The 15,201-nt window shown below is 33.9% G+C and overlaps 1 protein-coding gene and 1 pseudogene across 1 annotated transcript; both read left to right on the top strand.

Moving 5' to 3' along the window:
• The first annotated feature begins 3,738 nt into the window (after positions 1-3,738).
• LOC118614870 lies at positions 3,739-3,857 on the top strand (annotated as a pseudogene).
• Positions 3,858-9,129: 5,272 nt separating this feature from the next.
• LOC107505366 (natural killer cells antigen CD94) lies at positions 9,130-15,080 on the top strand. Its single transcript, XM_016135477.2, has 6 exons — positions 9,130-9,358; positions 10,666-10,758; positions 10,902-10,964; positions 12,466-12,608; positions 13,442-13,548; positions 14,341-15,080. The coding sequence occupies exons 1-6, from the start codon at positions 9,352-9,354 to the stop codon at positions 14,459-14,461; spliced, it is 534 nt and encodes a 177-aa protein (XP_015990963.2). The 5' UTR covers positions 9,130-9,351; the 3' UTR covers positions 14,462-15,080.
• Positions 15,081-15,201: the final 121 nt, after the last annotated feature.

The raw sequence follows: 15,201 nt of genomic DNA, 5'->3' as shown, positions 1-15,201 counted from the left end.
ACCAGAAGAATACAGTGGACAAGATTATATACCCCTTTCGAGACTAGATCATAAAAGATAATTATGGCTTCCTCCATTTTTCTCCCTTTTGGATCTCTTGATCTTGGGGAAGCCAGTATCACATCAGAGCAGCTCTGTTGGAAGGACCATGTAATAAAGAATGGAAGGCTCTTATGAACAGCTAGCAAGGAAATCAAGTCTGTTTCAAACAGTTATGTAATGACCTCCCTTGCAAGCCGAATCACCAGCCCCAGTTAGCCTTCGGATGACTACAGAGCCCCAATCCACATTTTGACAGCAACGTCATGAAAGAACCTGATCACATCAATTCTGCTAAGTTGTTGAAGGATTTCTAACCCTCAGCAACTAAGTGCTATAATATATATTTATTCTGTTAAGCTGCGAACTGTTGGACTTCATGGTAAACTCATTCGTAAAGACCTGTCGAAGGAAAAAAGGAAACAAGATAAAAAAATGAACACAAGGTATTGAAATGATTCAGCCTAAATTCATCTTCCTAAAAATTTTAAGCCTCAAAATTTCCTTATATAATCTTTATGATCCATTTGTATTCAATAAAGTTGACCCCATTCGAGTATCCGAATTGGACCCCAAGTGATTCACGTCAATGAGTGTGTCTTATCCACCAGCCACAGTAATTTACATCTAGCCTAGCGTCACTGTCAATGAGATGGAGATGAGTTCTTGGGTGACTCACACAAGAACTTGGAGAAAATAAGCTAGACACAAAGAATTTATATTACATTATTCTAATCATGTAAACTTCTAAAACAGGCAAAACTAAACTATACTTTACATAAGAAGCCAAGATAATGTTAGAGGTCTAGATGATGGTAATATATGGAAGGCGAAGGGGAGAGTAACTGGAAGTTTAAATGTGGAAAGACCTTGGTGATCCTGGAAAACTTCTATTTATTGACTGGAGTGATATTTGCATTGGATATGATGGTTATTAAACCTTATGTTTTTATTACTTTTTAATGCGTAAATTATATTTTATTGAAAGCTGTGTGAAAGGAGGATATATGTGTTGAATTATTTTTGTCTTATCTAGGTTTTGATATGAGGCAGGTCTGTTACCCATTTCTCTTTTTATAGTCAGTGTGGTTCTGTATTTACAAATTCTATTTGCCTTATATCATCTTTCCTAAACTTCAAATTTAATATGTTTTTTTTTTTTTCATTTCTTCCATAAGTTGTCTCCTCTCCCTTCTCTGTTACCCTGCCATGATTCAGAATGGGTTGGGAACAGATTCAAGAGTTACAATTTTTCTTACATTTTTTTCTAAGGAATCAAATTTTTGATGAAAGCTGAGGTCCCTGTGACTGTCAGAATCCCAGTGTATTTCATTTAGAGAGTAGAGGTGAATGAATGTTTTCTCAAACCAAGTATCACACAGTTACCTTTGAAGGCATTGAAAAATACTTCAAAATTAATCTGAATACATTTAATTTGACATTGAATGCAGTTTGAGACAAATGTTCCGGTTATCACTTTTACTCTAAAATACTCATTATAAAACGGACATAGGTGCCTCCTGTAATTACATGATTGGCATACGATTTTAGTTTTTGGAAAAGTTTTAAAAACTCTTAGGAAAAGTCATAAAACATAAAACAGGTCATTATAAAACATTAAGATACAGACACTTGTTTTTTCCTGTGAAAATGCAATGGCCTAAGTCAAGAATAAAACATGTATTCAGTAGTCTTAATATATCATTTATATAAACTTAGGTTCAATTTATATATCATTTAAGTAAACCTATTAGGTTCTACTTTGTACTTTAAATAATTAGAGAGAAAATAGATGATCATAATTCTGCCACCTGGCTTCCATATAGAGGAAAATTTCATTCTTTGCCTTTGTTTTTAATTAATTAAATTTCTTTGGATCATAATAATTTTGTCTTATAGCTATCATTTGGTTTAAGCAAATGTAGGATTTTCAAAGTCTCTGAAATTAAATGGGGAATTATATTAAGTATAAAAATAAACATCAGTTCATTCTTTTAAGAAAAAAGATTTTACAATGGCTTTATTGAAAGCCTGTGCTAACCGACTGTATAAACTACAGGACGTACCCACACAGTTTCACTGAATTCAGATGTCTTGAGATAGGACCTTAAATTACTTAAAGAGGATGTGTTGCTTAAAACATTGAATTCTGACCTCTCCTAAGAGGAGTGAGGTCTTGTGGCACTTTATACTCCATAAATGAGTTTATAAAAAGAGAAAGAAAAGACAGAGAGAGACAGAGAGAAATGAGTCATGTGATTACTTATTCTCTTACTAAAAACAGAAAATAACTTTGCAGGATGAGGTTAAATGGCTGAGTTTGACGATACCTGCATGTACTCCATTCAAAATGCAGGATGCCCAGCTGCACAGGCAGAAGCAAACACACAAATCTTGTGTTGTTGTTGCTGCAGGGAAAGGATTCGTTTCCTGTGTGTGACTCTGTTTCCAACCAGGCCTTTTGAGACTCCCCCCCCCCCACCTTTCCATTTTCAGACACTGAGCGCTTGATTTGGGGAGTATGACTCTGCTTTCTGCCATGATTTGTGAAGTGTCTTGTAGTTTGATTGCTCTTCCACTTTTTTGAGTTCAAATTAAGGTCTGACCAAGCAATTCACGTTTCATAGAATTGCACTAAAAATAATGTCTCGGGGTGTGAAAATTGAGATAAGAACGCAAAGGAAACAATAGTAATTTTTCTCTCCCCAGATTACCGCAGTACGCTCAGAGGATAGACGTTTTACCGTGACCATACAGATTTTAGACTTCTGCTCATTTGTATACTGGAGTGCGCGCGCGCGCGCGCGCGCACACACACACACACACACACACACACACACACACAGATATACACATACATCACCTCTATTTTATTATCCAGTGAGTGCAGGGAATGGGAAATGCTATAAATCACAACCATTATATTTGTACGGAACAGCATATTTAACTTTTCACAGGAGAAATTCTTATCTTATATGATTAAATATGAAAATTCTTACATTTTAATAAATCATGCTCATTTTTTTTACCTATAGAAGGCAGTGAAATGTATCAATACGGATTTTATCTTATTGTAACACATATAAATGGTTTGAAATTTACTTGTGTAATATTTGTTACAATAAGGTATGTAAATTTTAACCCATTTATATTGTTGATGATTACATTTATTTCTCTAAATAAAAAGAAAATTTATTTTTTGAATTTTCTGATTTTATTAAACTTAATTTGAACATGCTTTGAAACCACAGTTCTTTACTCAGTGATTGCTAACAGATTTTCCCCAAAGAATCATTTACTATGTCCTAGTCACTTTAATTCAGCACTTTTCACATTTTCTGGTGGGTTTTTGCTTATGCTTCTTAGTAAAGAAGTTCTTTTTTTTCCCCTGATCAATTCAGAATCCTTAAATATCTTGTGTCATACTTTGTAAAACTCACTTTTATAATAATATTGCTCGTATATCCTGGGAAACTTGGATTGATATACTCATTTTGCAACTGGCTATATATTTTAAGCATTAATAATACAATTGAGGCACATATGATGATGTCAATATTTTACCTTGAAATGGGCAAAAGCAAAATAACGAACCCCTTCGCTTATATCTTAAGGAATAAGTACATTGTGACTATCATAGTGAAACCATTTTCACTCTTGAATGATGTGAGATATAAGAGGAATAAAATTTAGTCATGTGTCTACTGCCATGCCACCCTGAATAAGCCTGATCCCATCTGATCTGAGAAGCTAAGCAGGATTGGGCCTGGTTAGTATTTCAATAGGAGACCAACTAGGAAGACCAGGTGCTGTAGGCATAAAAAATAAAAAATAAGGGATTGTAAGCTGACAAGGTCCTTGCAATCTGTGAGGTCAACCAAGGATTGCCTCATTAAAAAAAAAACAAAAACAAAAACGAAGGTATATGATAATTAGTGCAGAACATAAAAACCATATTTCAAAGCCATCATTTTGAAAATCTGCATTGTACAAAAACATATGTCTTTAATGCTTGCAAACAAAAAAGTGTTATAGTTCATTTTAATGTTTGCAGCTTTGGTGCAACTTTCAAGAGGGCTTGGAAAAAAATGAGAGGTGCCTATTAAGTATTTTTAGTAAAACGTTGCCTTTGTCTTGTGCAGAACATGTAGAATATGCTCTTTAATATAGTAAATATTTTAAAAGTAGAGATGCTTTGTTATAGTGGCTAAAACAATTCTTAATCATAAATTATAAAATTCTTATAATTTTTTAATATTTAATCTGCAGTTATTTACCCACTTATTTTTGTTTAAAGTGTAATTTTTTTTCTTTCTGTTCCCCACCTCTCTTGAAAAAAGAAAAATATTTTTCAGCTAATGAATTGAGCGGACATCTAATATTTTATTTGCCTTTTGAGCTGTGTAACTTAATATTTGGATGATTGATAATTTGTTTTATTATGTAAATGATAACATGGCGATGTGTATTAATATTAGTTCATCTATATATTTATACTGTCTAGGAATGTGTGGTTATATTTCTGTGGGAGAAATCATTTGTCAGTGTTTACCAGCTTGTAAAAATCTACTGTAGGAGCTTAAAAATCTCAATAAATAATGAAAAAAAAAGTACATTTAAAAACATTTGAAGTTTAAAATATTTATAAATTATGTTTCCTGGAGATCTAATTTTCGTTTGTGAAAAACTATCTTTTTCCCCCACCAAAACAATACACGTATATTTTTTAAGTACTGATAATAAAAAAGGACTGTTTCAAAATCAATAATTCTTCCTCTTACTTGTCTTCATACAGTTTGCCCCCTAAAGGCAACTAATTATCATTCTAATATTTCTACTTTTATGAGCTTTCTCTCCTAAAGTATAGAGAGGTGTTATATTATTTTCAAGCTGAGAATGAATCTTGGACTTCTATTGTCTAACCAAACCAAGGTTCAGAAATATTATATTCTACCTGATCGTTAGGGTTCTAATCTGTTCTTAATTAAGTAATTATTATTATTGAATGTTTTCCCTGAGGTCGTAGAAGGATTATTGGATAGTGAAGGAGCAGTGGTGTCTGATGCGGTTAACCAGGATGGATGGATCTCTGCCTATGGGAGCTTGTCTCTAGGTAATAAGAAGAAGAGCTAGTATATGCCTTGGGAGCACAAAGCTCATGATACTCTCTCACATACAGACTGAGTTGTCTTCAGTTGCTTACTCGCTTCCCATAATGATTCAGGATATCAATGAAGGAACCTGTTGATTAGAGTGTATATGAGTGTCACCCAATACATTCTATCTGTTCACAGCATGTTTTCTTCCTATAAGTAGAGCTTAGTGTGGCCGCTCTGACCTCTTTTATCTTTTTATAGTCCTCCGCAATCACACCATCAGCTTATTCTGCTTTCCCCCAAGTCAGTGGAATTTATCATAGTCTGAAGAATGGGGAACACATTTTCATGCATTTCTTTTTCTTTCAAACATGCATTCCCAAAGAGCTCCTTATATTAAAGTGATGAAAGAAGCTCCAATATGTATATTTCAAATCCGGAGATTCATTGGTATCAGGGTAGCTAAGCTTTTAGCATTTTTAGAAGGAAAAGAAGGCTCCAGGAATAGAGATGCAGAAATCTTCTTGGTACAACAGAAGTTCTCAGGGATATGAGAGGGGCATGATAACTGCTGTAAGTGAGGATGAGAGGCAGGGGGTGTTAGATTATATACATATAGCAGTATACATATTTGTCATGATGTACATGGACAAAACTTATCAGTTCCTCTAGAAGGTAACAAAAAGAATTGTCAGGTTCACAGCAGTATCAGAGATTTTACTCAGTATTGAACTTATTGAACTTTACTAATAATTTCAAAGATACAATAATTGTAAGATATAGAGAAAATGGAGACATGTCTCGCCCTGCAAAACAAGTCTCAGGTATTTTTTTTCTATTTTAAGACACACTCTGGTCCAGATTAATTGATTCATATATGAGATCCCTAAATGAAGTTTGTCACTACACCACATACACACAAAATAAGATGCTGTGGTCATGATACTTCACCATTTTGCCATTAGTTGGTTACATTGTTTATGTTATATTTTCCAGGAAGCCATGTTCCATAAAGCCATAGATTCCAGTCCTATTTTTTCTTTCATTTTGTTTGTAAATAATATTAGACCTTCTACTATATCCTGTCCAAAACATTCCATGGATAGAATTTTGAGCAGCAAAACCTGCTAGTGTTTGCTAATAAGTTTGTCAACAGCATTATTACAGAAGACTTTTTCAAGTCACAATACTTTTTTCCCCTTATTCCTTAAAAGAAGAATAATTTGCAGGCTCATGCTAGCAATTTTCTTTCCACTCAGGAGATGCATGCATTTCCAAAGCAATGGGATCAAAATCAATTTCTCATTGGTGCTATTGCAATGTATACTATTATCATGTTTTGCAACATTTTAGTTAGAAATTTCCAGACAGGGAAAATACCTCGCTGTTCATATCTTAAGTGGACATTAATATTTTCCTCGAGCTCTTCACTTGAATGATCTACTTATTGAAGTCATCACTTTCTTTGAACAAGGGCAATAGTAAATTACAGGGAGGGGAGAAAAACTGTGGTCATCTGCAGTGGCCATCAGAGGAGTGCAGATCCTGCAGAGAGATGCATCTCCTGGAAGGATACCTAACTTTCCCAAAACAAGACATAATTAAATCTGAACAATTCAGTGGAAGTTCAGTCTGGGTTCTCTCTGCAGCAGACCCTCAGAAAGGTTTTGAGTGCAAAGTATGTCGTGATGTGCATGGAACAAATGTTGGAAACAGTGTTAACACAGGAAAGAGAAAGCCAAGCATAATAAAGGCTGTGTTCTGGTTGTAGCTACTAGAAGAGGAGACAGGAGCTGATGCTGTTTAGCGATTCTGGTAAAGGGGACACTCCCCAATGTGCTGAATTGCCTGATATCAGGACCGAGGTTGCTGGATTAGCTGAATCCTGAGACTCATCGAAGCTCATGCAGGAGAGAATTGCTGAGCACATCTGGGGTGCCAAGTGTGAGAGCAGCATGGCCTTGGCAGTTTATGGAGAAAAAAGTCTGCAAATACAGAGCCATAGACAGTGATTGGCTAGAGGTCAGTCAAAATCCTGAGATATTGGCATGGGGTGATGACAACCTCTGCTCCAAGTGGAGATAAGTCGCAGAGAGCCTGGCACAAGAGCGACTCAATTGCCTATGTACAAGAAGGGATCCAGCCAGCCAGGGTTGGTAGTTCAGAAAGAATTAAAGAAAGGGGTATATATAAATACACACACACATATACATACATATAGATACACATACACACATATATGCATGCATTATATATACATATTATATTATATATATTATATATAATATATCCTATGTGTGTGCATGCACTTTTGTGTGTTCAGTTATCTTATTTATGACTTGAACCTAGAATTTTTTAATTGAATACAGCTTTCACAAATTTTATTTCTGTGTCAGTAAACTCAGGTTAAAAACAAAGACAATGGTTGATTTTAGTCTCATCAAATATGGTTCTGAAAACTTGGAATCACCTATAAATGATGGCAGTTCTGTTAGTGTTGAAAGTATAATAATGACTCCTATAATATATTCTGTCACAAAATTGTATCTTTTCAAAACTAAAGATGAACACAGAATCTGAAACTTTTATTGAGTTAAGATAATTTTACATTGGCAAGAAAATAAGAAAAATTAGGCATTTTTTGTTATTTCAGCTTTGTCCAACATTAAAATAAAATTAATAGGCAAAATTCATGTATACATCTCCTCCCTCAACATGAATTTGCATGAAGTCTTGATTAATAAATTTCTTTGTTGTACATTCTCTGGTAAGAATTTAAATTTTATTAATTTTGGCAGTTCAGTGAGAACAGCTCTATGCGCACTATAGAAATTAAAAACATGCAAAATTTTAGCTCCATGGAAATGGAAAAAATTAGAGGACTTGTTCTTTGTTTTTGGTTAAAAGTCAGTCTTTTACAAAAGGGTTCATCAATGGTAATGTTATAATGCTTAAAAATAAATAATGTGAACAACAGAAAACTGATTTAAGCGTGTGCTTTATCTGTTGATGAATGGTGAATTGCATTTCCAGATATTTAATCATAGGTCGAGGTTTCTACTTTCAAGATGTATATTCTATCTATCCGTTCCACATTTCATTTTCCCATTGGTAAGATTTGTTTCCCAAGAACAAAATGTATAAATTTAACTACCAATATATTATCTGAGTGAGATAATACAGTAAAAATATAATAATTAAAAAATAAGGATAATAGAGTGGCTGCAGTCATGGTCAAAGGACTTGAAAGGGAAGGAACGTTGGAGAATACAATGTTGAAAGCTTTTAAGGCTCACTGTAGTGTGGGTTGGACCACCTAGGCAGGCGTAGAGCTCAGGAGTGTGTGTGTGTGTGTGTGTGTGTGCGCGCGCGCGTACATGGAAGAGTAATGGGAAGTCACTGTGGTTCTACCTTTTGATCCTTGCCTTCTACACCTGTGTTAATGAGGCAGCCATCGAAAGCACAGAGTGAGAGGTGGAAATACCAACTAATCTGTTCTGAAAAATCAAAATTAGGAACACACATAGACACACAGAGAGACAGGCTTGATTTGAACTATATTGCATGTGGTCTGGAAAAAGACCACCGGGGTTTCAATAATAGTGACCTTGTTCAATTATTCAACTCTGCCTTAGTTTTCTCATCAGTAGAATGAGTATATTTATTTATCGTCATTATTAAGCCGTTTCAGCAATAAACAAGCTAATATATGCCAAGCACTGTCATTTGCGGTTAGCAGAAGGTGATTTATAAATTTTTCTTATTATTAAAAGAGAAAAAGTCTGTGTGAAATTTTATTACACCAAATAAACTAGTTTGATTTACATATAATTTTTTTTGTGTTCCAATAATTTACAGAGACATAGGTGTCCAAACATTAAAAATAAAACCTGTCACCTTCTTTCCTAATAGCCAGAGTGTTTACAATACACAAGTAGAATTACACAAGTGAGGATTTCCTGTATTGCGGTTCCAGGACATTTTAAAAGCTAGTGATTTTACTGCTTCTCATTCAGACTATACATCCGTGTCTCACCAATAGGTGATTCAAGAACACTTTTTAAATACCCAATTTTTCATTTTCTTTTTCTTTTAACGTTTCTAACATGCAATGCTCAGATTTCTAGCCTCCTGCTCACTTCTGTGACCTGACAACGTCGCCTTGGAACAAGCACACAGCGTACCTTATCTGCGTCGACATCGAACACCATTTCTCATGGCAGGTATGTGAGGTCCTGGTCATAAAATAAAACTAGAAATCACCAGAAAAGGAATCTCCTATATATGGCTCTTTCAGGGAAGTACTTTAAGAAAAAAAAGGGGCGAGGGGCATTTTTTTAGTCTTTAATGGATCTGCACTTTCCAGTTCATTTGATTTTTCTGATTCTTCATTCTGTAACTTTGAAATAGTTGTGTGAAGCTTTTCCAACAGGTTTAAAGAGTGGCTTCTAAGAGAATCTCCAAATTCTGAATGGGAACCGAATTAACCAGGTTAAATTATGAACAACACATTTCCACTATAGAGTATTCAGAGAATGTCAAATTTTTAAGATGCAATACTTAAAAATGCTACTAAAAAATTTACTGCTTGTGTTGTGAGATCCAAACACTAAACAGATTAACAATTTGACACATTGGACTGTTGCTAACGACAACACCCTTTGGGAGATTGCTAATTTAATGCAGAATCTGCTAATGCAAAATTGTTTGGGGAAAATGCCTACAAACCAGTAATTTGTGGTATAAGATAATGTAATGTTCTTGTAAAATATGGTTGCTTATGTGTTATAATTTAGGGTATGGTGAAAGGAACTCAGTTCCCCAAACTATTACCCAGACATTGTTTGGGGACCATCTCATCACACCAGGTCCAATTGCTCCTATGTCTTCTCTTCCCCTTGAAATCTCTACGATGTCATGGACTCTTGAGCTTTCTCAGAGCAATGAATGCATTGAGATTAGCAGGAGAGCACAGTCCCAAGTGGTATTATTTTGACAATGATAGAATATGTTAAACAAAGACTGAAGGCCTAGACAAACTTTCATTTGATTTGCGTTTACTAGCATTGATACTGTGTCAAAATAACATGATCACTGGATTCTAAATTTTATCATCTGCCTGCTGGGAATGATACAATGCTCTTGTGATTTTTGCTGAGAAAGTAAAAGTGAATGTCATGCAAGCCCATAAAACAGAACTTGGTGCCGAATCATCTCCTCTTACTCCAGATCTCTGAGCTTCTTTGCCAAATTAAAATATAAATGTCAAATCCCCTTCCGCTGAGACGGATCTAGTTAACAAGACTGTAATGAATGAGCTCACAGAAGAGAAAAGCATATCTCATAAAAATTTTGGTATTTGGTGGAGTTCTGAATGGAGCAGCTTCATTTTCTAATGGTACTTTGGCAAGATGGTTGGGTTGTCAAACCAAAAAACTTTTTGGATTCTCTCTTAATCGTTTTTGCTTTTAAAAAGTTCAACTCTAGTGTTTGTTGTTCTAGTCATTCCCCTACCTCTCTTTCTCACCAGGTTTTCTGACCACCCCGTGGAGGTTGATTTCTGGCCTCTTAGGAGTAATGTGCCTTGTGTTGATGGCTACTTTGGGAATCTTGCTGAGAAATTGTAAGTGTTTCTAGGCAAGCCTATATAAAGAGCAAAACTGTGATGATCATTTAATATAAAAAGTTTTATTTACAGATTTACAAATATTTTGATATTTGATAAACCTATATCTAATAAAGTAAATTTCTAATCATTTCTCATAGCATTTTCTAAACAAAATATTCTGTCAACACCATCTCCGGGACCTACAGTAGAACCCCAGAAAGGTAGGTTTTATGCTTTGGAAAACCTTAGTGTCAGTGGAAGATGAAATAGAAAGTTTCTTACTTTCTTCACATAGAAGCATGATGGAATGTTACATAGAATAATATGAATTTACCTACTAAACGTAGGATAGTCTCATTTCATTTTTCTCTGATGGATAAATTATTAAATTACATTGAATGTGCTTCTCATGTATTTAAGTCATAAGATAAATATTAGCTTGAAAGGACATAATTTGCCTGTATGTATGCTCATGATTAAGTAGCAAGTCTTAAATTACAATAAATATTACAGCTAATCCTGATTACCTGCATGTGATTGCTCATAACTCCTACTTTCATATCTCTTTAACTTTGCTTCTATTTATTTTATGACTCAGAAAATAGCGTAGAGATATCTGCAATTTTAAACTTACACCATATAAGCCAGATTAGAGTCCAATTTTTATGCATCTTTTTCCAATCGATGCTATATTTATATTTTTCTTCTTTTAGTATTTGTTTCCCCTGCACTTTTGAGGTATAATTAAGTTAAATACTGTGTTAGTTTGATGTGTAAAGTATGTTGATTTGATATACATATATTGCAATGTGATTACTGCTGTAGCTTTAGCTAACACCTCCGTCACGTCCCATAATTTCCATTTGTGTGTGTGTGTGTGTGTGTGGTGAGATCAGTTAAGATTTATACTTTAGCAACTGGCAAGTATATAATATTGTTAACTATAATCACAATGTTATGCAGTAGAATCTCAGATCTTATTCATCTTCTACTGGAAGTGTGTACCCTTTGACCAACAGCTCTCCATTCACCCCACCCCAGATCCTGACAAGCACCATTCGAGTCTATAACTCTAGCATCATTCATTTGGCAAAGATTTGAGTACCTACTATATGTCATTACTCTTATCATTGAGGATAATAAATGTTCAAGACACTATCACTGGTAAAATGTATAATTCAATAGTGTGCTAATCATTTTATTTATCTTTGTTTTGAAAATACAATGTCCATAACAGGTAACAGAATTTATTTAATGTACCACATTCTTTTCTAACTCAGAAAATATACTAAAATCCTTTTTTCTATTTAAATCTCTTTCATCATGCTCATTGTCATTCACACAGTAGAAGTCAACTTTGGCTCCGTTGCTCAAAAAAAGTTTCTTCTAGCTGCCACCTTACCTATACTCTGCTACATAATGTTTTAACATACTGTTGATTTTTGTATGTGTATGCATAACTAATTTAGCATGAAATATAATTAGTAAATTATTGAAAATTATATGATTCTGAGTCTATCTCTAGAGTATAATCTTTATGAGGAAAAAATGTTCCTGTCTGACTCATTAACATTCTCTGAACTCTGATGTATGTAGTATATTCTCAAAGAATATGTGTAGGGAAAAAATAATATGATTTTTGAATGAGTAAATAATACTAAAAAAAGTTAAATTTCCAAAGTTATTAGAGACTTTGTCTTCATGTTTTATTTTTTCTCTTAGGCTCTTCTTGCCAAAAAATGTGGATTGGGTACCAATGCAAATGTTACTTTATTTCTAATGAAATGAAAACTTGGGAAGAAAGCAGATATTTCTGTGCTTCTCAGAATTCCAGTCTACTTCAGTTACAAAACGGAGATGAATTGGCATGTACTGAATTCTGGTTTCTTGTATTTTCTTCGGCCTAGGGAAGAAATACTATCTAAATATGCTTATTACTTTGATTCTCTCTTTAATCAGATAGTAAATATATGGTTGTATTTGAACTAATGACTACTAGTTTTGTACGTCTTAAAACGTTCCCTATAAAACCTATACAATTTCTCAAAGATTTGTATTATAAAGATAAAAATCAAGTTACATTTCACATAGAGTACAAGAGACATTATAGAGAGAAATCAAAGAAAAAATACTAGGTCATTATTTTTATTCAAAGAACAAACTAAGCAACCTTATAATTTTTAGTGCTTTAATTAAATTATAATTTCTTTTGTAATTATATAGCTTTTGTCTTCCTTATGGGATATAATATGGAATTAATATAAGGAATATGATTATAAAACTATCCAATTCTTGTGAAAAGGTGAAAAATTTCTCTGGCTGCATGAAAAAACTATTTGAGTATAGGTCGAGTAGGTTATATACCCAAGAAATTTATTCTTCAAGATCCTATTGATTTGAGATCAAATTTGAGTTTGATTTCCTGTGGGGGAAAAAGGTATTTCATGAAAAATTATTTTATAATGTTTTTCATTCTTCAATAAGGAAAACTTTGCAACATTTTTTCTCCATAAATGAATGGTCCTGATAAGTGAGAAAATGTGAAGTATGTTACTATACCTCCTAAACTAGATGATAAATGATTTTAGTTGGAGTGATTTAAAGTTGAATCTATGCTGGACACTGACTTTCTGAAAAGTACACTATTCTCAGAGCAGATTCAAATTAGGTTAATATGTTCACCTTCGTTTCCCAACAGGGTTTCATGAATCATATCGGTGAAAGTTTTTACTGGATCGGACTCTCTTACAGTAAAGAATATAGTGCCTGGTTGTGGGAGGATGGCTCTGCTCTCTCGCAAACTCAGTAAGTTTCTGGCAGTCTGGCCTTCTTTATCCTTTAGGAGTTTATTCTTAGATCTGAGTAAAAACGGTAACATCTGGCAGCAACGTAGCTAAGATAACCTGTCTGTAACATGAGAATACTAAAAAGAAACTAAATAGAACAGATTGACAATTCTACCCCCTTCTAAAATGTCCGTATATATGCTCAGAAGCTCTTTTATGACCTGAGTTTGGTGTACTGTGACCATAAAAGAGCTTTTGACCATTTTTTTTTTTGTCTTGATACAAGCACTTGGATGTATTGTGCATGTACAGATGCTCACACACAGAGAAGCCGTCCAGGAAAAACAAGATAGGCATTATTGTCTTTATTCTGGGGAAGCCCAATATTCTCAGCAACTTCTCATGTTTCAGATATGCTGGGTTTATGTTCTGTATATGTATGATCTTAGAATTTCACTTCCATTCATAAACATGGGATTTGCAGCATCATCCAATGATAAATGTGTTGCTCTGATTTGTTTTCCTAACCTAGATTAGTCAATACATCTTCAAACAAAATAGGGTAAAGTTTATTATCTATTACAACCATTAATAATAATGGAAAAAATTGACTGCCAATGTTATTGGTTATTGAGACAATAACCGACTTTTTGTAACATTGTACTCTGAGATCATGAAAAAATATCATGACTCAGTATGTTAATATCTCATTCAAATGCTTTAAAGTTCTATTTTTAATAAGAAACACCATCTCTAAACATTCTCATTTCCTTTACCCTTATGGGAACATTTTATTTATTTTTCATTACAGATTTTCATTCCCTCGAACTGTAAATATACAGAACTGCATAGGATATTACCCAAATCAAAGATTTTGGGATGAACCCTGCAGAAAGAAAAACTTTTTTATCTGTAAACAACAGCTTATTTAGTGTTTCTTAGGACAGAATGGATGACAACAAGGTCCCGTGTTAATAAGAACGGTATGCTTACCTTCTTTGTTAGTACTATCTACTTCTAGGGTCTATAAATTGTTTCAAATTGTGTTAAATGATTTTTATATATTTGAAACCATGTGTTTTAAGGTTGATGAAATTTGTGCTCTTCCATGGTGATAAAGAACTTCATGAATATTTTGATTTAGTGCATGCGTGTAATGTTGTATGTGATACATTTTTTCATATGTACCTTCTTTTGAATTTTCTCTGGAGAAATTTAAATAAAACAATTTATATCATAAAATGCATATTAACATATTTCGGTCCTCTGTATGGCATACTAATTGGGAAGTTTCATCTCTACCTCACTTTTCTGAAAGTTAATTCTTCCTGGATATCTATCCACCTATATGTTTTAATTTAGAACTGAAGGTGCCATAGGACAGGTTCCTCATGCGTGTCACCTGGCTTCCCAGGGAACTCATTGAGTGCTGTAGGACAACTGCAAGTCTTCGGCCAAATACGTGAATCTTGTGTGATTGCTTTCAGAGTTTGCAAGGGTAAAGGGACTCTAAGTCGAATCACATAAATTTACAATATCGATTTTTTTATTGCATGAGTGTTTCTTGCCTTATGCTTATCCATCAGCAAAAGAGTACTTACAAGTGCATAGAGGATCTTAATCTCTAATCGATCCCAAAAACTTTTCTTAAAATTATATGTAAGTTATTAAC

Source organism: Rousettus aegyptiacus, unplaced genomic scaffold, assembly GCF_014176215.1.
Source record: "Rousettus aegyptiacus isolate mRouAeg1 unplaced genomic scaffold, mRouAeg1.p scaffold_m13_p_2, whole genome shotgun sequence".
Taxonomy (NCBI): Eukaryota; Metazoa; Chordata; class Mammalia; order Chiroptera; family Pteropodidae; genus Rousettus; species Rousettus aegyptiacus.
Note: the sequence above shows the minus strand (reverse complement) of the source record. Positions and strands in the feature narration are given on the sequence as shown.